The sequence below is a fragment of the Cydia fagiglandana genome, chromosome 19 (genome assembly GCF_963556715.1).
Source record: "Cydia fagiglandana chromosome 19, ilCydFagi1.1, whole genome shotgun sequence".
Classification (NCBI taxonomy): Eukaryota; Metazoa; Arthropoda; class Insecta; order Lepidoptera; family Tortricidae; genus Cydia; species Cydia fagiglandana.
The window spans coordinates 11,921,101-11,943,789 of record NC_085950.1 but is presented as its reverse complement, the minus strand read 5'-3'; the positions used below and the strand labels follow the sequence as shown (position 1 = coordinate 11,943,789).

The 22,689-nt window shown below is 39.7% G+C and overlaps 2 protein-coding genes across 6 annotated transcripts in view; one reads left to right on the top strand and one right to left on the bottom strand.

Annotated features, from left to right (window-relative positions):
* Positions 1-7,239, bottom strand: part of LOC134673730 (zinc finger protein 37-like) — a 103,259-nt gene extending 96,020 nt beyond the window's left edge. For all 5 annotated transcript variants that reach the window (XM_063531736.1, XM_063531734.1, XM_063531738.1 and 2 more), the window contains exons 1-5: positions 6,906-7,239; positions 5,269-5,391; positions 3,287-4,324; positions 1,898-2,088; positions 806-913 (exon numbers count right to left, since the gene is read on the bottom strand). In XM_063531736.1, the coding sequence (XP_063387806.1) occupies positions 806-913; positions 1,898-2,088; positions 3,287-4,324; positions 5,269-5,391; positions 6,906-7,037 (1,592 nt within the window). In that variant the 5' untranslated portion in view covers positions 7,038-7,239. The remainder of the gene's footprint in view (positions 1-805; positions 914-1,897; positions 2,089-3,286; positions 4,325-5,268; positions 5,392-6,905) is intronic.
* Positions 7,240-7,563: 324 nt separating this feature from the next.
* LOC134674058 (glycosylphosphatidylinositol anchor attachment 1 protein) lies at positions 7,564-22,689 on the top strand. The gene is made up of 12 exons (XM_063532108.1): positions 7,564-7,959; positions 10,065-10,184; positions 11,053-11,212; positions 11,808-12,086; positions 12,744-12,858; positions 13,666-13,756; positions 14,509-14,752; positions 16,941-17,369; positions 18,110-18,392; positions 19,145-19,247; positions 20,042-20,119; positions 21,022-22,689. The coding sequence occupies exons 1-12, from the start codon at positions 7,711-7,713 to the stop codon at positions 21,121-21,123; spliced, it is 2,253 nt and encodes a 750-aa protein (XP_063388178.1). The 5' UTR covers positions 7,564-7,710; the 3' UTR covers positions 21,124-22,689.

The window sequence follows — 22,689 nt, the reverse complement described above, 5'->3', positions numbered from 1 at the left end:
ATGAGCTATACGCGTGCCTCCGTGATGGACAAAACATACGCAATGCGACAATATTAAAAACGTTTTAACGTTCCTGACAACATACCAAAAACGATCTACGTAATTTGGTCGGGTTATTTGTTGCCCACCATAAACCATACTAAATTTTTGGTGGGGAACAAACAAAAAGTGAGACTGTGACAAGGACAAGCAATAATACCGCTTTCTCTGCTACTCCAACTGAAATTTCCATAAGTGCATCTAGTTCGGTCGTTTGGCCCCTCCCCCGTGTCATCTTTATATTATTGTACCTCTATGGCATATACTAAGGAAAATTCGAGCCGTGCCGCCGTGACCCAAATGGGCTAAATGGCCGGGCTGTTTAGGCTAGATATATAAGGTGCAGGGCGACTAGGGCGTCCTGGTAGAATGTTCGCGATCCCAGGACGCCTCCCCAAACGGCATATTGCGGGAAACGCCGGTGTGGGTTTAGTGGGTAGGCTCCTCCCCTCTCTTCACAATTGAAGAGAGCTGGGAGGTGAGAGTCCCACATACTCCCCACAATGGGCCCACCTCGGGACCAGGGGGACGATGCGTAACGGCATTCCCACATCGAAAAAAAAAAAAAAAAAAAAAAGGTGCAGGGCGACTAGAGTGCCATAAATGTATGTTCAGATAGCGAAAAAGATGAGTTGTGTGTGACTCTAGTTAATAATGTTAATGTAAAACATGGAAGATATTTCAATTAGTTGAAATTATCCCGCAGTCGAAATTGCCCCTCTGCACGTTATGCTGAATTAATGTATTTAAGGTGGAAATTACTTACTGCATATGCGCCTCCAAGTACTTTTTGCACCTCTTGTTTTTTTCACAGTAGTCACATATAGCCTTCTTATGAATTTCTTCCCAGTGCTGGTCAAAATCTTCCCTTTCCCTAGAAATAACACACCTTGCTTTGAAATCGGCTAGTTTTTTGAAGTGAAAACTTCTTTAGCGGCACTGGGCACTTTTTGAAATGGGGAGAAAATGATAAACTCGAGACAGCGTAAGGTGTAAGGCGATCACGTGACCGTAAGGTTTAGATGGCATTTAAATCAATAAAAAAAAAAAACTTAATGACATAATTCAATATATAAAGCTACATCTTGATGAAATCGCTAATAAAAGTGAACTCTAGTACTGGTGAATAAAACTCAAAATATCATGACCAAATATATTTAGATGCGAGGTCTGCAAGGTAACTTTACAATTTCTATTCGAGTTTTAAACAATTAACGCTACAAATTTAAGCTCACTGGCCAGCAAAAACTTTACACGGAACTAAAGTTTTTCAATAGAAAGGAGGATGGGTCAATTATACATAGTGCTGCAGACATTTTGGACTAGTAATTGAGTTTTCACTTCTGTCGGCACTCCCGGAGTGCAACCCGTTGTTTTTTTATATGAACTACGTTCCTGGTAAATTTCACGAAAGGTTTAAGAAAATTAAGATATTGTTTAAGAACCAATAAACTTGCGAACATAAAATCACCCCAAATTGACTTAAAGATCTCACATATAGCTTGATTAATAAGGTTTTAAAATAAGGACGCTAAGCACAAATAATTTCGTACATTGACCCGTCATTTCCTATTTCTATCGCACGCACATAACTATATTGTTATCCCACAAGCACAGTGCGTTGCCCGTCCGTATCAGCGTGCGATACATATAGGAACAGAACAGGTGGGTCATTCTTCATGCTTAGACGCTTAATGCCACTTGCACCGTCCCACTAACCCGGGGTTAACCGCTTAAACCGTTAACCCAGTTTCAAATTGTACTGGTAACCATGGTAACTCCAGGTTTAACCAGTTAACCCTGGGTTAGTGGGACGGTGCAAGTAGCGCTCAGCAACCTTAGAAAATCAAAGTCTTACCAAAAAGGCTTCTCGCACCATTCACACCCGTCTCCATTGCAGAAATACTGAGTCCTATGGTACTCATCCATGTGAGCGACTATGTGTTCCTTCCGCATCATTCTGTCACAAATGTGGCACCGCCATACAGACTTCTCAGGATAAACTAGTGGTGGGTTGTACCAACCTCCTTTTCTGTATTGGCCGGGATACTAGAAAGTAAATTAGGGTACTTATTAATTTAATCAGTTGTTATTTTTCAGAGTTCCAAAGTAGATAGTCGGTCAAAACATTTGGGCTGGAATATAAGGTAATAAAATGAACATGTAAATACTTTAACCGTTTCGGTGCGGATGGCACGACAGGCGTGCCATCAATGTTTTTAACGTGTGGCGTATGACACGACAGGCGTGCCATCATATTCTATGGCGTAAGGCACGCCTGTGGTGTCATGAAATAATTGTTCGCCGCCACAGCCAAAAGTTTTCGAAAATGGAAGACGCAGCAAACCGGTTAAGTGGGTAGATTCTACACTTGTACCACAGAATAAGTCATAGTATTACAGAACAGAAAGGACACTTCCTACAAAACCGAAGTTTGACCGCAATTCAGTGTCGAATCATGATATCCCTTTCGACTATTTAGGGTTGTCAAAATTCAAGTAATTATCTTATCTGTGGTTGTGCACGCAAAAGGGACGGCAAGTTGTGTCAACCCTAATAATTTCTCGACGCAATGCTGAGCCGAACGGAGCCGAATTTGACCGAAGTCTGGAGTCTCTCCCCACTGTTTGTACACCGCAAGCCAATCAAATTACGTATTATTTATATTTATTTTATATTAACTTTACGAGTGGTTAAGGGTGGTATTTTACCTGTTCAATTTCTTTGTCCAATGTGTATTTTGCCTCACATTTTGCTTTATGAGAGAGTGAGACGCAATCGCAATGACATTGGATCAAGATATTGGAGAGTTGGAATACCACCCTAAGGGATGTGTGTGTGTGTAATGAACCCTCGTGGACATCAGCAGACAATCTATTTTTTTTAAGTCTTTGGGTGGCTGCCGTTCCTCAACCCACCAACGGAGCGGCAGCTGACGTAATGAAGGTCGATGTGTTTTCGATATTGTAGTTGAGTTTTGGACAGTTGGAATACCACCCTAAGGGATGTGTGTGTGTGTGTAATGAACCCTCGTGGACATCAGCAGACAATCTATTTTTTTAAAGTCTTTGGGTGGCTGCCGTTCCTCAACCCACCAACGGAGCGGCAGCTGACGTAATGAAGGTCGATGTGTTTTCGATATTGTAGTTGAGTTTTATTCATGCCAATTCGCTGCGGATAGACGGATGGACTGGCGAAAGACTATTGAACCCTAGCTTATAAAAAGTACTTTTATATTGCTACTTACATTGCCTTTATGTAACCTCAACGCATGATAATTTAAGGCTCTCCTATGTCCAAACAGCACTCCACATATGTTACATTTTTTAGGTTTCTTATCTCTAACGATTGCATCATCCTTGTCTAATGCGCTCCTTATTTCTTGCTCACTCATTTCGATTTCTGTAAAATATGAGGACACTTCAGCAATATTTTTATAATGTGTAATTGTTTTCCTAAATTTACGTTGTTTCTCCGTTTTGCCATCATCTTCTGCACTTTTCTTTATGCCAATTGCTTTAAATTCTTCACTATCATCTGTAGCATAATCATCATCACCGCCTACATCAAAATCTGGATCTAACTCTGGCTGCTTTTGTTTTTTTCTTATTGGCTCGTCTTCATCAGGATCTGATTTATGGATATTTTTGTCATTAGTCACTTTTTTTTCATCACGTTTCTTTTGCGAGTTGATTGTTGCCTTTTTTGGTGCAACCTTCATAACACTCATGTGCTTTTTTAATTCCATTTCCAATTTTAGCATTGCAGGAGTTTTAATCAATGGAACTTCTATTTTCTTTGTGTCCACTTTTCGGTTTAGGGGTTTAGTGACTGTTTCCATAATAGTTACATCATTTTGCTTTGGTTTTATTAAACTATTCTTAGTATTCTTAGCAGCTTTTGGTAAGTTTTTTAGAGTATCATCTTCGATATCTGACATTTCTTCAGATGAACTATAATTTCTATCATCAGTTTCAAAGTTCTCATCATCTTCACCATCGTCACTGTCATTATTGGGATGTTCAGTATCAGCATCTTTATCAATTTTCACATTTTTTAAAAGATCGTTTATAACATCTTTGAAACTTTTTACATTTTCTACATTGTTTGTTGTAACTGTAGTTTTATACTTTGTGGGAATGATAACTTTTATTTTTTCTCCTGTTTTAATTGGTTTTTGTTCAACGAAAACTAATGGTTCTTCAGATGGTTTGCCTTCTTCAAGAACAGCATCATATTCAAATTTGTGATGGACCGTAAGTGAAGAAAGGGTAGGTTTTGTTGGCTGAAAGTTATTAAAATATTTTATTAGCTGCAAAAAACTGTACAATATATCATAAGAGTATTTTTATATTGTTGTCTAACAAACATGGTTACAATCTTATGGTAAGATTATGCCCACTGACAATTATAGAGGTGTGACATATATTATGCTAATGAGGAGACTGCGGAGAATTCTTCCGGAATGATCAGGCAGGCTGTCTCTGTAGAAACCACAGAGGATACCAAGAAGACTATGAGGAATTTCTCTGGAGAGACAGCAGGGAACTCTTCTGGAAAATATCTTTATCTTTTATCTTTAAATCTAAAGAGTCTTTCTCTGGAGAAACCTCAGAAGATAAATTTTAAAAGCCAATTCCTCTGGATCTCAGAAGACAGTTTTGCAATAAAACTACATATTTTAAAATCCTGTATGTTTCTTTATACACAGGCTCTTTCCTCATATTTGAAGCAAACCTCAGCAGTCTGAGATTACATTCTGTTTTACAAAAGGAGACTTCAAATTTTATATGATATTTACTTTAGTTATAACAGCAGAAATATAAATGAAATAATATGAATGACCTACCAGAATTGACAATTTTGAAGTGGATTGAACCATATGATAATCTTGTATATAACGATAACAATAGCGTGTACTGTATATCATGTGAAATAATTGTGTTAGCACAATTAGGTAAACATCGCAGCAGATACTTGAATAAATAAATAAATAAACTTTGGCACTACTTGAATAAGAATTAAAAAGTGTAATAAATATGTTTTCGAAAAATCATTTAATCATAAAATGGCCTAGGCGACTCCATTTCCCGCTCTGTTTAAAATGCCACCACTTGTCCGTACACTAATGATAATTAAACTGATACTTTTTCTCAACACCACAAAATTATCAACATATGCATGTTAAAAAAAAATATCCAGTCATTTTTGCAGTGTAGAAGGACTTACCGAAAGTTGTAAAGATTCTTGCAGAATTTTGTGCGCATTTTGAACTTGGGCTTTAAACCTGCGCGTCCTGTTAAGCACAGCCATACACTCCCAACACAGAGCTATCTGCGATATGGTTAATGCCTAGAAATAATTCCAAATTTGAAAACCCCAAAGAATTATTACTAAAAACATTTTGGGTGCCACTTGGGGTGAATGACCTCTATAACTGGATACCTATTTAATATAGTTAAATAGTTTTTTTCCAAGCAGTTTCAATATTGCGGGCTTAAAGCGTATCCATATTACAAACTCAAATATAGTCATAAGTCAGGAAACCCTGAGGAGAGGGCTACGCCCCAGTCCAACCTCCATGGCGCCGAACCCCATGGTTATGGAGATATCCATGGTTAAAGTTTGTATGGTATTACTATGAAATCTAGACACGCGGTAGCGTGACCAGCCAAGTTCAAAGAAAAAGGAACTGGCGACGCAGCAACCGTGTGTAATATTACACGAACCATTTCGAGCTACTTTTGACCCCTTCACAATTTGAAACCTACTTTACCTACACAAATGAAATTAAGCACATGTATTCAAACCCCTTAGCTTATCCAAAATACAAAATTTCATGAACATAGCTCATACAGTTATTGATAAATTTACGTGTAAAAACCGGCATTTTTGTGACTAACTGACATATAGATCACAAACCTAACCCACTTCCAGATGACCTAGAAACTTGAAATTTGGCATCAAAGTAGACTATTAGGTGTATATAGAGGGAAAAATCCGAAAACTGGAAAATATTGATATCTCGATGGAAAAAAAAAATTAATACTTATAGACCAAAAACCTAACCCACTTCTAGATCACTTGATATTTGGCATCAAGGTAGATTATTAGGCGTATACAAAAGAAAAAATCTGAAACTTTTTGACAATTGACCGCGCGTTAGCGAGGGTCTCCTTTTCAGCTTAGGCAAACTGCTTTCATGATGAATAGAATACTTACTATATTAAATTCTGTACAAAAAGTAATGTTATCCCAACAAAAACATAAATGTGAAATGAGAGCCAAGTTCAATATTAAGAATATGTGTCGTTGTTGACTCGCCGACAAAAGAATTGAGATCTATATGGGTGCCAAGTTCTGTGCTGTGTAGAAAATCCTGAAATTATAAAGGATTTGTCTTGGCTAGTTTTTACCAACAAACCATATTTTAGTCAAAATATAATAAATAACCTATACCCAAAAAACTATACTATAAATACATAAAACTAAACTCGAGGAGCTGGGCTGGCAAGACTAGCCCACCCCCTATCACGCAAAATAGGCGCAAGACGTCGAGTTGCGGAAAATCGCCCGAGCTACAATACAATACAATACCCAAAAAACTAGCCAAGACAAATCCTTTATAATTTCAGGATTTTCTACACAGCACAGAACTTGGCACCCATATAGATCTCAATTCTTTTGTTGGCGAGTCAACAACGACACATAATCTTAATATTGAACTTGGCTCTCATTTTACATTTATGTTTTTGTTGGGATAAGGGATTACAGCAAAATTTGAAGAGGCGCGAGGGGAGCGCAATATTTTATACTGAGACTACTAGCTTAGCTTTCATTTTACTTACTGTCTAAGTTGTACTTACTTCCAGTTTTTGCTCTTCTGTCAATAGAGAAAAGTACAGGTCGCCAGAAGTCACAGAAGCAAGCTTCCTGTCTGAACTGAGGCAGCCACGACATATTCCTGGATCTTCGTGCTCTATTTTGACACTCATCATGGTAATGTGATTTTACTTTCTTTTGCAAACAAATTCTCGGGTTCAACCTATTTATTTAATCACGGCACAAGTGCGGGAGGAGAAAAAGTATTATAAAGATAACATTTTAAGACGTGCATTAATTTAGAAATCTTAAATGAATTGAGAGATAATTGAAAAAATAACATTAAAAGATTATTATTTCGCCTGGACTAACCATGGACTCAACTCACTCAACAACAACCAGCCAGCAGCCATCATCGATGTCAAATACGTTCAAAGATCACGTACGAGTACGACACGTATTAAGTGTTTTTTTTTTGGTTTTTAATTAAATTTAAAATAATGACTTGCTAATAACCATCATTATTAAATATATATTTAGAAATTTTTATTTGAAGAATTAAAATTACCTTCTTTCGTTCAATAATCTTAAATTTAATTAATTTTATTTGAGAAAATCTGTCTTAACCCGAACGCTTTTAGGATGACAGCAGCTCTGACAAAACAAATGACATTAATGACATTCGCTTGATTAGGCGAACTTGTTTCAGATTATAGTTTAAAAGATTTCGGCATTTAATTTAACTTTTCTTAATCATTATAAAACAAATCAAACCTGTAGTCCCTGTATATTCTGAGTTCATTGATAACGAATACATTATAACACACAAGCTCAGCGGAATCTATCAAAATGGGTCTGTTATCAGACCCCGAGTACCGTTCCGTGAAATGGGTGCGGGTGTTGAAAAGGATCCACGGGCCTCTCTGTTTCGTGCTATACGTGGGAGCCCTGGCCTGGTTCGTGCTGCTGGGCAACAAGGAGTTCAACAACGAGACGTATTTTTCTGAGAACGCGCTGCTGCCGGGCCTTGTGACCACGGAGTTTAATGGGGAACATGCCGCTAAGCAGTTCTTTGATGAGCTCACTAAAGAGATTCGGGTAAGCATGGTGAAACTTAGGACTCAATAAAAATGGGACATTGGCAAATTCACCCTGTGCAAAATTGCAGGGAGTAAGGGAGAAAAAAAAAATGCTTTTATAATCAACTTTGTTATTTAACCCTTTAGTGGGCAAGACTGGAAAAAATCGTCTATTCAAGCCTCATCACCATTATATAGTACTAAAAATTCTGTAGGGTGGCCTTTTTTGAGACCGTTGCCTTAGAAGTAAAGGGTTAATAGCCAATAGCAAATATCATAGTATTTGTTTCTATTAATTCAATATGCTAACTTATTTTTCACTGGTACAAAATTACAGAATTTTTTAACACAGTATTTTTTATCTGATATTCTCACAAATATACCATGTGTACCAAAAAATCTACTCTTAATTTTTTTTATAGACAAATAGCTTTAGACATAAAGTCAGGCATATAATATCCATTGCAAAATGAAGGGTGTTCTAATTTTATCACGTGTATCTATAGTTCGTTTTTTTAGAATTAGAAATAAGGTAAACAGTCTTGATGTGTCTTTTAATTGAAAAACACATTTTAAAAATAAGTTACGGCAAATACATAACAATTACGAATCTAATACAATCATTTATATTCTTTTGCTTTCATAAGTAATAAATAAAAATAAAAATAAAAATAGCCTTTATTACTGAAGTTTTAATATTAATACTTATCTACTTAAAAATATACCTTATTTTTCAATATTATATATATATTACTATTCACTATTTTCTAAGTCCCATTGACAACTTCAGCTTGTCTTCCGACATAGGCCTCCTCCAAGTCCTTGCAGGTTCCGCGGTCTCTTGCTTTCCTGGGCCAGTCCACTCCTCCTATCCTTTTAAGGTCATCTGACCATCTAAGAGTAGGCCTTCCTCTTTTCCTTTTGTGCCCCCTTGGGTACCACTCGATAAGGTCTTTTGTCCACTTATCTAGCCCTTCTCTGATGATGTGGCCAGTCCACCGCCACTTCTGTTGCTTAACCTTTTTGACCACTCTCCCACACTTTGATCTGGCTCTAATTATGGACAATCTTACCCTATCCTTAAGCTTAATGTTTAGCACGCTTCTTTCCATGTTGTTTTGACATGTAGCAAGCCTCTTTTCTTGTTTCCCCGTAAGTGCCCAAGTTTGGCATCCATAGGTACAGGACAGTACATAGGAGTACAGGTACAATGCACATATTAAAAACTTTAAATTTCTGGCTTGTTGGTATTTCTTTCGCCTTCATAACCTCTTTTAATGACCAAAATTTCTTCCATTCATAAGTAATAGATTTTTAAAAAGCGTTTTTCAATTAAAAGACATGTCCAGATCGCTCACCTTCTTGCAAGTTCTTTCTAATGCTAAAAAAACGAACAATAGTGTGCGTGTTAGTGGAATCAAATCTCATAAATTTTACTAGAGATGATTCTTTTGTAATGCATTCACTATGTGGAGCTTTAATTATTTAGTCAGTAGACTTACAATTCGATACACAAGATGTCCCAGAGCTATCTATCTATCTATTAAGCCCTTTTATTCTGAGTTAGAGTATAACTCACCCTCTCGCTTAGCTCGGTTATAACTCAAAAACCGTGCAACTTTTACTGGGGTCATGTTAGGCTGGTTAGTTTCCTCTTGAGTTGATCTACCTCCAGTGTCACAGTGACGTGGCAGTTCTGGGACACCGTCACAGAATAAATAATAGTACTAGGTACAGAAGACTCACTCTCTAACAAAACGCGTCTGTTACGATCAGCACAGATATGGCCGCTAGGTGGCGACAGCGCCACGCGCGGCTTATTCCTCTTCTTCTTTGTCGGTTCCTCAAGGCTGAGGGTCGTGACCATTAGGAGTGCAGTTCTTCACCACCGCTCTCCAAACCCCCCTGTCTTGAGCCAGCTGTATTGCCCCCTGGATGTTGACGCCCGTAGCGTCGCGTATGGCATCAGACCACCGAGTTGGAGCCCTGCCTCTACTTCTTCTCCCTTTGACGCACCCAACCAGAACAAGCTTTTCAAAACTGGACGGGTCGCGGAGTGAGCCACGCCTGACACCGTGTATATTTCTATTATTAATTCTATTAATATTGTTTTTACATGGACAGTACAAGTTGGAGGATGTGGAGCAGATGCCGGTGGCGTGGCTGGTGGCCAAGATGTCGCAGCTGCACCTCGAAGTGTATACACACAACTTCACTCTCCACTACCCACTTGGCAAAGGGCAGGTTAGTACAACACAATAACGTTGTTCAAGTCAAGAGTGAACAGGCACCTTCTGGGTGAGCTCGCTCCATCGTAGGCCACGTCTACGCCTTGGCTACTCTGTGGCCACGAGTAAGCCCATTCATAATTTAAAAAAAAATCCATTTGAACAGTTTGTTAACAATGATTAGTGTGTTGTAATGTATTTATTTAACATTTTAAATTAGGCAACAAGGCCCATATTACAAATACCTTACAGACGTTATATATGCATCTTTATAAACTTAAAAAAAAACTAAACACTACTCAGACGAAAAAACGGCGTGGGTCCGTTGAATCGTCTGGTCTTTGTGATTTAGCTTAGGGGTCTTGAAATATTAAATGTTAATCTTTTTTTTAGGGATGCGCAAATAATTGCTAAGGTAGGTATAAGCCTCCTTGACGCTCAATAGTCCTAATGATTCTGGTTAGGAAATCAATGCAAAAAGATGATGTAATAAGATACAAATTTTTGCGGTGTGGTGATACAGATTGTGCCCTATAAAGAGTTAACCTTTTCGACGCCATGTCAAACACAAAAGCTGTCACGCGGACGCCACGTCACCGAAGTGTCAAAACTGAAATTGAACTTTAAGTATATGCACGTAGGTCTATGTTGCTCTGTGGTTTGTGACGAATTAATCAGCCTTTGCCGTTGAACCTGCGGTGCGGGTATATCGGTCATTGGCGTCCAAAAGGTTAAAAGGTTTCATTATAACAAGGAATAAGTTACAAGTTTGCTACTTGCCTGTCTTTCTACCAACCGTATAAAAAGAAACATAACTTAGGCTGATTCTGTGAATCATGCAAATCAAGATAATACTGAAAAAATCCTCCTATATTTATTCACAGGTATACCACGGCACGAACGTGTACGGAATCCTACGCGCGCCGCGCACAGCGTCTCTCGAAGCGTTAGTCCTCACAGCGCCGCACCGTGCTCCCGGCACGCACCAGAAAGACACAGCTGCCGGTATCGCGCTTATGCTCGCCTTCGCTCAGTTCGCTCGGTGTGAGTATCTATATATGTAATTTAGTATATTTGTGCGCACTCAGCTTCTTTGGTCATATCATGCGGTCTAAAAAGCACGACATAGAAAGGCTGATTATTTTGGGCCAAATAGAGGGCAAGCGAGCGCGAGGAAAAGCACCCACGAGATGGTCTGATGTTGTGAAGAGGGTGGTTGGCGGCAACATGCAGTGCGTAACCCATATGGCCTATGATCGCACACTGTGGAGACGTAGCATACATGGCCGCGATCCTCAGCAGCGAGGGACCGAGGAAGAAGAAGACATATTTGTAATTTCTATTGAATTTCACTTTACATACCTTGGTGTGAATGAGATTGCCGCCATACGACCCGATATATAGTTTATAACTACTTCGCCGGCAATCCCTTAAATCTCTGAGTAATGTACTAAAGATACAGTACATAATTGATTTCCTTCTTATTTTCTCGGAAATGTTCGTATTTGTCATCATGCTAGTTCGGTCAACTTCAGTACTTTTTGTACCGAGACTTACTGAAATAGCAAGACACGTTCGTAAGTTTCCGTGAAAATACGAAGGAGAATAATTATGCACTACATCTGTACTTTGGTTTCAGCACAAAAATACTGGGCCAAGGACATAATATTCCTAGTAACCGAGCACGAGCAACTAGGAATGCAGGCGTGGCTAGAAGCCTACCACGGTATCCAGCGCGACTCGGGGACCTTCTACACCAGTCTTGGCGGTTTCTGGTCGCCTGGTATGCCGAGTCTGGACCTGGGGGCTTTGGGCATGGGCTTTGAGCATAAAAAGTGCTTGAATCCTGGCAAGTTGAAGGGAAGGTCTGGGTCTATTCAGGCGGCTATTAATTTGGAGATTCATACGCCTAAAATCAGTAAGTTTCAAAGATTCCATGTATTTCTATTAGTTTTTGTTCTATCGAGAATTTTAACAGCACATTGCTGCGAAGACCGGAATTTATGTGTAATACCTATGATGACGGTGACATTTTATTCGTGCCACAATAACTGAAAAGTTATTACCTACATATGAAGGCCTATTAGGGGGTTGACAGAAAAAAATGGTAAACTGGGGACACTTTTTTTTTCTTTATCTCATTCAATAGTACTCGTGATTCTGAGTAGAAATAATGCCCATTGCACATTATGCCCATCTTTATATTTTCCCTGTTTGGCCCTAATTTCTAGTCACTGTATACTGTTAACCCATTGACCGCCACAGAGGGCTTTGAACGTCATCGGAAAGTCTTGCCAAGGGCGCCAACGACGGCTACAGCCGTCAGCTTAAAGCTTTACTCCGTAAAGTTCAATTTCGCTTAAATAATCGCGATCGCCTGGCGTCCGGGGCACGGCATATTCCTTCGCCGTCTGGCGTTGAAAGGGTTAATAATTTTGCACTTAACAGTTGTTAACACTACCCTTTGAACGCCCTACCCTATGAACATAACTATAATCTATATTAAAATAATATCGTACCTATTTGTCAGAGCCCTGGTATTTTATGGCTAAGTCAACATTATATAATGTTTCAGAATACATCGAAGTGAAGGTCGAAGGTCTGAACGGGCAGCTGCCTAACCTGGACCTCGGCAATCTGGTTCACAAGCTCTGCGTCAAGTCCGGCATTCACCACTCTTATAAGAACAGGTAACTGACACTTTAACCTTAGAGTACTTGCCCCTCATTTGCCGCCCAAACTTAACATGTTTTTTAAATAATGTTATGCATTTATTTAGAGCATTTTGCCGCCCGTGGCTCACAGTACATTTTTTCATGGCATTTTTTGTACTGCTAAGTGTAAAATTGGAATAAATGCTACCTTTTGGGATAAAAGACTTTTGTGGGATAAAATATATCAAAAACTATTAGAAGGTAACATTTATTCCAATTTTAAACTTAGCAGTACAAAAAATACCGTGAAAAAATGTACTGTGAGCCACGGGCGGCAAAATGCTCTAACTGCAAGCACTTTACGTTTAATAAAATAATTTCAGATCAGCAGATCCCATGGAGTTTATGTTCGGGTTCTATGATTATTCCTTGTCCATTTTGAATTTCCTCTCTTATTGAACGACAGTTCATAAATTATGAAAGCAAAAGACTTTCACTATTCACTCACACTATGAAAACTATTTTGAACATGATCGTAAGAACCGTCTTTGTGTTCTTACAAAAAGTTATCCCTTTTCTGTAAAAAGACATAATTATTGCTGCAAAAGTACTCTTTTATGCTTATTTTGTTCAGTGTCCTACATAAAACACCCTATTGAGTGCGGACTCATCAAAGATGGACATCTACGGGCCCATCATAATCTTCACCGGTGTTTTAATGTTTTGTTGTTTCACCACATGAAAATTCCAGTTTAAATTAAACTGTTTAATATAAAAAATCTTTGCAATAGGGGGCTTAATATACACTCTAATGTTAAGGTAATAAGGTTGGTTTTGTTTCAGCTACTCGTGGATACGCAATCGCAATACGGTAGACGAGTGGACCAACGGTGTCTACACCCTGCTGGGACAAGTGGTCACGCAAATTGCGGGGGTGAGTATTATCATGCCGCGATCAGAAAGGGATTAGAAATAACAGATTTCCATACACTTACGTCAAAATCAATATGGATTGACAGCTATCTCAATCCCTTTCTAATTGCGATTCAGTAATACTATGGGTACTGAATACATGATATTGTTAAACCTGTATTCACAATTTTTGCCCCGTCTCCCTCCCTTCGGTGACCGCTTGTAGTATATGCCAAGACACCCCACCTCCCCACCTCTACTTTTCACGTAGTAATTCAAACATATGACTTTAAATATATTTTTGCAAACAGAAAGTAAAAAAAATTACGTCAGTGTTGCCACCTGTAAGTTAAAATCTTCAAAATTTGTATTACAATTTTTTTGTATTGCAAATTTTGAAAGAAAGGAAACCCATAAACCTTTTTTTTAAATTATGAATGGGCTTACTCATGGCCACAGACTAGCAGAGGCGTAGACGTGGCCTACGATGGAGCGAGCTCACCCAGAAGGTGCCTGTTCACTCTTGATTTGAAGGTAGCCGGGTTATAAGAACACGGAAATATAGACGCCGGCAAGGAATTCCATTCCTTGGCAGTGCGCATAAGGAAAATTGAAGCAAAGCGCTTCGTGCGAATTGGTGGAATATCTACCTAGTTTTTACCATGGAGAATGGAAAATGTTTAGAAGTGGAAAAACGTTTTTTCTTTTTGTATGAACGATCAACCTGCTATATGCTTCCCTCTTAAGGTTATTGATATGTATTACTTTTTTCAGGTACCGAATGGCAATCACGGCCTATTCCACCGTTTCGGCATCGAGGCAGTCACATTAGAAGGCCGGGACGCCTCCGACCCAGCCGGCACGCCGCCTAAAGTCAATGCTCTAACCTCTGCTAACTTCTATCGCCTTGGTGTGGCGCTGGAGAGCATATTACGATCGCTCAATAATTTGTTGGAGAGGTTCCATCAGAGCTACTTCTTTTATATGATGGCGGCTACCAACAGATTCGTTTCTATCGGTAAGTGTTAATTTTCAAACTATTTTTAACTATTTTTGTTAATTGTTAAGTTTTGTAAGATCTAAAGTTATAGCTCCAACCTCTGCTAACTTCTACCGCCTTGGTGTGGCGCTGGAGAGTATATTACGATCGCTCAATAATTTGTTGGAGAGGTTCCATCAGAGCTACTTCTTTTATATGATGGCGGCTACCAACAGATTCGTTTCTATCGGTAAGTGTTAATTTACAAACTATTTTTAACTATTTTTGTTAATTGTTAAGTTTTATAAGATCTAAAGTCAATGCTCTAACCTCTGCTAACTTCTACCGCCTTGGTGTGGCTTTGGAGAGCATATTACGTTCGCTCAATTGTTGGAGGTTCCATCAGAGCTACTTCTTTTTTATATGATGGCGGCTACTAACAGATTCGTTTCTATCGGTAAGTGTTAATTTTCAAACTATTTTTAACTATTTTTGTTAATTGTTAAGTTTTATGAGATCTAAAGTTAATGCTCTAACCTCTGCTAACTTCTATCGCCTTGGTGTGGCTTTGGAGAGTATATTACGATCGCTCAATAATTTGTTGGAGGTTCCAACAGAGCTACTTCTTTTATGGCGGCTACCAACAGATTCGTTTCTATCGGTAAGTGTTAATTTTCAAACTATTTTTAACTATTTTTGTTAATTGTTAAGTTTTATAAGATCTAAAGTTAATACTCTAACCTCTGCTAACTTCTACCGCCTTGGTGTGGCTTTGGAGAGTATATTACGATCGCTCAATAATTTGTTGGAGGTTCCATCAGAGCTACTTCTTTTATATGATGGCGGCTACCAACAGATTCGTTTCTATCGGTAAGTGTTAATTTTCAAACTATTTTTAACTATTTTTGTTAATTGTTAAGTTTTATAAGATCTAAAGTCAAAGCTCTAACCTCTGCTAACTTCTATCGCCTTGGTGTGGCTTTGGAGAGCATATTACGTTCGCTCAATAATTTGCTGGAGAGGTTCCATCAGAGCTACTTCTTTTATATGATGGCGGCTACCAACAGATTCGTTTCTATCGGTAAGTGTTAATTTTTCAAACTATTTTTAACTATTTTTGTTAATTGTTAAGTTTTATAAGATCTAAAGTCAATGCTCTAACCTCTGCTAACTTCTACCGTCTTGGTGTGGCGCTGGAGAGTATATTACGATCGCTCAATAATTTGTTGGAGAGGTTCCATCAGAGCTACTTCTTTTATGTGATGGCGGCTACCAACAGATTCGTTTCTATCGGTAAGTGTTAATTTTCAAACTATTTTTAACTATTTTTGTTAATTGTTAAGTTTTATAAGATCTAAAGTCAATGCTCTAACCTCTGCTTACTTCTATCGTCTTGGTGTGGCGCTGGAGAGTATATTACGATCGCTCAATAATTTGTTGGAGAGGTTCCATCAGAGCTACTTCTTTTATATGATGGCGGCTACCAACAGATTCGTTTCTATCGGTAAGTGTTAATTTTCAAACTATTTTTAACTATTTTTGTTAATTGTTACGTTTTGTAAGATCTAAAGTTATAGCTCTAACCTCTGCTAACTTCTACCGCCTTGGTGTGGCGCTGGAGAGTATATTACGATCGCTCAATAATTTGTTGGAGAGGTTCCATCAGAGCTACTTCTTTTATATGATGGCGGCTACCAACAGATTCGTTTCTATTGGTGAGTGTTACATTTTCTAGTGGAGTTACTATTTTTTTTCATTGTGTTATTGCATATTACTATAGAGACGCCATACCAAACATGAAATTGTCACAATCACAACCGGTACCTCGCGACCAAAACGTCGATAGCGCCATAAAATTAATGGCGCTTACGTGTTTAGGTCGCGAGATTTATGCTCCGCTTGTATGGTTTGTTGTCAAAACAACATCAACTTATGGCGGAAAATCCTGGTTATCTGTGCCCGTTCTAGACGTTAGTAATACCAGGCGTGGCTCACTCCGCGATTTCATCGCTTTGCTACAGGTAGCTAAAAGTACATCTGTTCGACCCCAATTTTGGGGTTTGCCATAAGCCGCGCGTGGCGATGTCGCCACCTAGCGGCCATATCTGTGCTGATCGTCACAGACGCGTTTTGTTAGAGAGTGAGTCTTCTGTACCTAGTACTATTATTTATTCTGTGGTAGTACCTAAATTAATAATAGTTCAATGTTTTTTTTGCGCATTTTCAGGTCAATACATGCCTTCCCTCTGTCTCCTATGCGTGGCCATGCTCATCCGTGCCCTATCCCTCTGGGTGACCACACAACAAGACAACGAAGAGGAAAAACCCCCCAAACCGAAACGAAAGACATCAGGCGCCGACCTACCAGCAGACAACCCTGAGGTACCAGGAGATAATAAAACCGAGGTGATACAATCTGAAGAAAGCACACTTAGACACAGGAAAGTCGCAGAATCTGAGTGCAAAGAATCAAAGGAGCTTAAAGAAAAGTTCAAAACGGAGTTAGGCAAAGAAAAAAGCAAGAAGAGCGGAGGAAAGAGACGGAAAGAAAAGGAGGAGTCTAGCATGAGCATTGTCAATATTGGAGCGAACTATTTACTCGTGCATTTGCTGGGTTATGCTGTTATGAATTCGCCTATACTTTTAAGTCAGATTGGTGAGTTTACATGTAAATTATTTTGTGTTTATTTCATTTTAAACAAATATCAACCTTAATACCAACCTTGTGTAGAGAGAGTATGTGCGGAAAGAGAAGAGTCGCGAAAGGTATGGGATTCAATACATTCTTTATTATCTATTCCATCTGTCCAATATCATCATTCTCTTGCCCTTGTCCCATTCACTTGGGGTCGGCGCAGCATGTCTTTCTCTTCCACACCTCTCTGTCGCCCGTCATTTCATCATTCACTTGCTTTCTTTTCATATCATTTCTCAGACAGTCCATCCACCTTTTCCTCGGTTTTCCTTTCCTCGTACTTCCCTCCACATTCATTCGTCTTTGTCATGTGTCTTTCTCGTCACATGACTTTCATCCCTCCGCATCACATGCCCGTACCACGCTAGGCGATTTGCCCTTACTTTTTCTGTTATGGGTGCAACTTTCAGGCTTCCTCTTATATACTCATTCCTTATCCTATCCATTCTCGCCACGCCGCACATCCATCTCAACATTCTCATCTCCGCTACATGCCATCTCTTTTCATCCATCTGTCCAATATATTGGTCCAATGTGTATTGCGTCTCACATTTTTGCTTAATGAGAGAGTGAGACGCAATGACATTGGACTTTGTCGGAACAGGTTGAATACCACCCTAAACATTGATTATTTTCCTTTGCAAGTTTTGTAGAATTGGATTGAAATGGTGAGATTTACTAAGTTTTTTTTATATTTTCAGGTGCGGCACACGGTTACTCATCAGAATTATCCGTATACTACGGTCTCATCGCTATATCTGTCCTCCTCACCCTAATCTCCCCCTACCTCCCCCGTCTCCTCCGCACGGGCCGCATCACCTACGAGGAGTTGTCTCTAGTCAATATTCTATTACTAGTGGAGTTGGCGACAGTATGTCTGTCTGTGGGCATGCATAACTACCCGCTAGGGTTGGCCATGGCTGTCTTCTATACTCCTGTGGCCCTGGTGATTGGGGTGGTTACTAAAGGCGGCGGAAAGAAGGGGTAAGACCTGATCTAATGTACATTGTTATTAGGGGAGTTGGCAACAGTATGTCTGTCTGTGGGCATGCATAACTACCCGCTAGGGTTGGCCATGGCTGTCTTATACAATCCTGTAGCCTTGGTCATTGGGGTGGTGACGGAAGGCGGCGGAAAGAAGAGGTGAGACCTGATCTAATGTACATATGGTTAGTAGTGGAGTTGGCGACAGTATGTCTGTCTGTGGGCATGCATAACTTCCCGCTGGGGTTAGCTATGGCTGTCTTATATACTCCTGTGACCTTAGTTTCCAAGGGCATAAACAGCTTTGAGTGCGTTTATTTATAGAAAGTATTGTAGGGGAGAATAGGGAATATTAGGCAAAGCTCTGCGTAGGTGGCACCACTAGCACATACAGTAAACAAACCTCATTGACATCAATGACACATCATGCGTCACTAGGTCAATCACATGGCCTACTTACTTACTAAATTATAGCAAACATTTTTTTTTATAGGCGTAGTGGCAGTGTCATTACGAACCATAAAGCAAATACAGCCTCTATTTTTTTTTTTAATGGATGAATGCCACGATGCTGTGTCACAAATATCTGTGAAATGAAAATTAAAAAAGAGGACTTTGCCGGCCTAGGCCTGCAAGATTTGTATGAAATTCCATTAACGACCTTTTGTCCTAGCCGCACCTGAAACGTCATACTTCGCAGCCTATTATAAGGAATACATGTTTGAGAAAAGTGAATTTACTTATAATTTCAGCGCCATCTCGTTGTTCCTGAAGCGAATCTTCTGCCTGCTTCTGCACCCGCTGTCCGCCGTGACGATTTCCATGATTTTGTACAGCAGTACGCTGTTCCCAGAGGTTAATATGTTCATTTTCATATAGTCTTTACTTCATGGTCTGAGAATCGACTTTAATATCTTGTTTAGGTGTCGGCAGGAGAGTTGAGGTGAATGAATACACACACAGCTATAGTCTGGCAAACCGATTTGTCAGTTGAAAAGGCGCGAAATGATAAATTTGCATATGAAAATCGCGTCTTCAGTTTTCAAACTTGCTGCCTTTTTTACTGACGGTTTGCCACATTAGATTGCTAGGAACGAATGAGTAAATATTGATTAATATTCACGACAATAACGTCCCACTGCTGGGCACAGGCCTCCTCTCAAGTGCGAGAGGGCTTGGGCTCTAGTCCCCACGCTAGATCAATGCGGATTGGGGACCTTTGAATTTCTTCGCAGATGTATGCAGGTTTCCTCACGATGTTTTCCGTCACCAAAAAGCTAGTGGCAAATATCAAACGATATTTCGTACATAAGTTTCGAAAAACTCATTGGTACTGTCAGCCAAGAAAGTGGTCTACCACTTTTCGACTCTATTCTGATTGATAAAGTCGAAAAGTGGTAGACCACTTTCTTGGCTGACCGTACGGGCCATGATTTGAACCCGCGACCTAAATAAAATATTAATAAAATCATTTTGAGAAACTTTTGGGCAGTCTGCAGTACGCTATTCAATTTCTGACTTCAAAATCCCGCTGTCATTACATGAAGTGTTTTATGCTCATGCATGAAACAGTTGAGGTCATCCTCAACTCTGTTGCCAATATATACGGCAGCATGTATATAGAATGAATAATATAGGATTTTGTTCAGGAGTCGTGGCTGAGCACAGCGGGCCGCGGTCGCGACGCCGCCATACAAGCCATCATGTTCTCCGTCGCTGATTCCCTGGTATGTTTACATCACAATTTTACTATTATGTACGAAAAATCATTATGATGTACCAGACGCTTTACTGTAAAGACAAAAGTCGTGGGGAAAAGTCTAGCAAATCCCACTGAGACAGTTTTCCTTTTGAGTCATCATCACCATATCAGTCTTCTATCGCCCACTGCTGAGCATAAACCTCTCTTCGAGTACGCCACAGTCGCCACTTATCTCGGTCCCGAGCCAATCTCATCCAGAAGTGACCCGCAATCTTCCGAATGTCGTCCACCCAACGAGCCAACGGACGCCAGGCACTCCTTTCGTCTGTAAGCGGCCACCATTCCGTTAACATTTTGGCCCACCTGCCATCATTCTGCCTGGCAACATATCCCGCCCAGCTCCATTTAGCTTCCTTCTGAGTAGAAAGGTTCAAGCAGTCGCTTTGTTAAAAACTAGTGTCTGTGTTAATTCTTGGGATTAGGTTGCCGAGCGGACCCCAGGCTTCCTAAGACTCCTAGAGACTCCTAGAAAAGTCGTGGTAACCCTCATTGTATTGACCGAGTGAAGCGAAGGTCACCGGTTCAGCTTTCAGGGAAAAATGTTTTTATGTCCGAATTAATGTTCTCTCCTACAAGTAGTATTTTTCAACCGATTCTCTTGAAATTACAGGTTGCAGGTGTAATAATAATTAAGTAAATATACTGTTTAAGCTTAGAATAAATTTAAAAGTGGAAAAATTACTGTCTTGGGTGAGAATTGAACTCACGGCCTCTTGATCGATACTCCAGCGCCCTGCCATCTGAGCCACCAAGACCTCATCTCTAGCAAGCAAATCTTTCCACCATATTATAGGTCAAGGGGACCCTTAGCATCGTTCGCAGACGTTTCTGCTTGTTAAAAAAATTAAAATATACTGTTTGTTGCAGATATATGGAAACTGGCTGTTTAACGTAGCGTCGGCGACCATCTTGCCCGTCTGGATCATATTCTGGCAGATCGTGTGCAACAAAGTTGATGCACCGGCGTAAATAACATTCTTACCCACTTATTCATAAACGTTTACTAAAGTTGACAAGTCGATAATAATCGTTTGTCCCTTTCCGACGTAGTGGTATGATGGAAAGGGACAAACGATTATTATCGGCTTGTCAACTTTAGCAAACGTTTATGAATAAGGGGGTTAGTACCTACAGTAAGGACGGTAAGCATGGAGAATTTGGTACATTGAGTGCGCTCTGTGAGTAATATAACCTCTAGCCGCCCAGAGACCTATAACAAGGTCTCCTATTCCATTCTAATTTGAACTTTGTGTTGACAAAATAAAATTTAATTTTGCTTGGCAAGGTTTGACGTATGGGCGGCTAGAGGATAAGTAAAGAAAGAGTGCCATCAGTTTTCTTAGCAAAACGCTCGTTATTTCCTAGTCGACATCTAGCATCGAGTAGCGGAATATATTAGTACTGGGTCATTCCATAATAAACGCTACCAAGGGTTCAAAAATGAAAACTGGTTTAAGAAGTCAAAACTAACTTATTTCCATAGAAAACATACCAAAGTTTCATGTCAGTAAAAACCCGAAAAACAAATGTTTTTAGGGTTCCGTACCCAAAGGGTAAAACGGGACCCTATTACTAAGACTTCGCTGTCCGTCCGTCCGTCCGTCCGTCCGTCCGTCCGTCTGTCACCAGGCTGTATCTCACGAACCGTGATAGCTAGACAGTTGAAATTTTCACAGTAGATGTATTTCTGTTGCCGCTACAACAACAAATACTAAAAACAGAATAAAATAAAGATTTAAATGGGGCTCCCATACAACAAACGTGATTTTTGATCAAAGTTAAGCAATGCGACGTCGGGAGTGGTCAGTACTTGGATGGGTGACCGTTTTTTTTTTTCATTATTGTACGGAACCCTTCGTGCGCGAGTCCGACTCGCACTTGCCCGGTTTTCTTGGATTGCTCTCCAACCTGGCCGATCTTCTGCCTTCCGCATAGAGCCCTGGAACTTGACGCGATATTAGTACTGCTAGTCGACAATAGATGTCGCGGCGAACAAAAACTCTAATGCTCAACAATTTTCAGCTAATATTATGACCGGATTACGCGAAACTCTATTTTCAACTCCTTCTGCTTCTAATATTAATTGTAAACTGTTATAGCAGTGCATTTTTCGTTAGTAGCGACACTTTGTGACATCTGGTGTCAAGTAGCGGTACTGATAGTTCCACTACTTGACGTTAGATGTCGACTACGAAATAACGCGCGTAAGTAAACTGATGTATGGAGTTATCACTCTCTCTTTACTTATATTACTCTATGGTGTCACTGACCGTCGGTACCATGGGCGGGACAGCAATATAATTCCGCGGTTGTGATTGAGGTAGAAACAGGCAGGTCAATGTACGAAAGTCTTTGTGCTTAGCGTCTTTACTTTACAATATACTGAGTGCATCGTATCTGTGCACGAGTGTCAGACTTGGTTTATTTGGATCATGACAGTATTATTATACGTTAGTGCCTGTATTTGTACTGTATACACCCGAATTCATGATCAAAATAGTAATTCCAAAGACTTTAATAAATAAGTTTTGTGAA

What these genes read in the sequence shown, in the direction of transcription:
- LOC134674058 (XM_063532108.1), top strand. Translation starts at nt 7,711, where the DNA reads ATGGGTCTGTTATCAGACCCCGAGTACCGTTCCGTGAAATGGGTGCGG. An exon ending in CACCACTCTTATAAGAACAG is followed by an intron (nt 12,859 to 13,665) that starts GTAACTGACACT and finishes GTTTTGTTTCAG; the next exon opens with CTACTCGTGGATACGCAATC. An exon ending in GCAGTACGCTGTTCCCAGAG is followed by an intron (nt 19,248 to 20,041) that starts GTTAATATGTTC and finishes GATTTTGTTCAG; the next exon opens with GAGTCGTGGCTGAGCACAGC.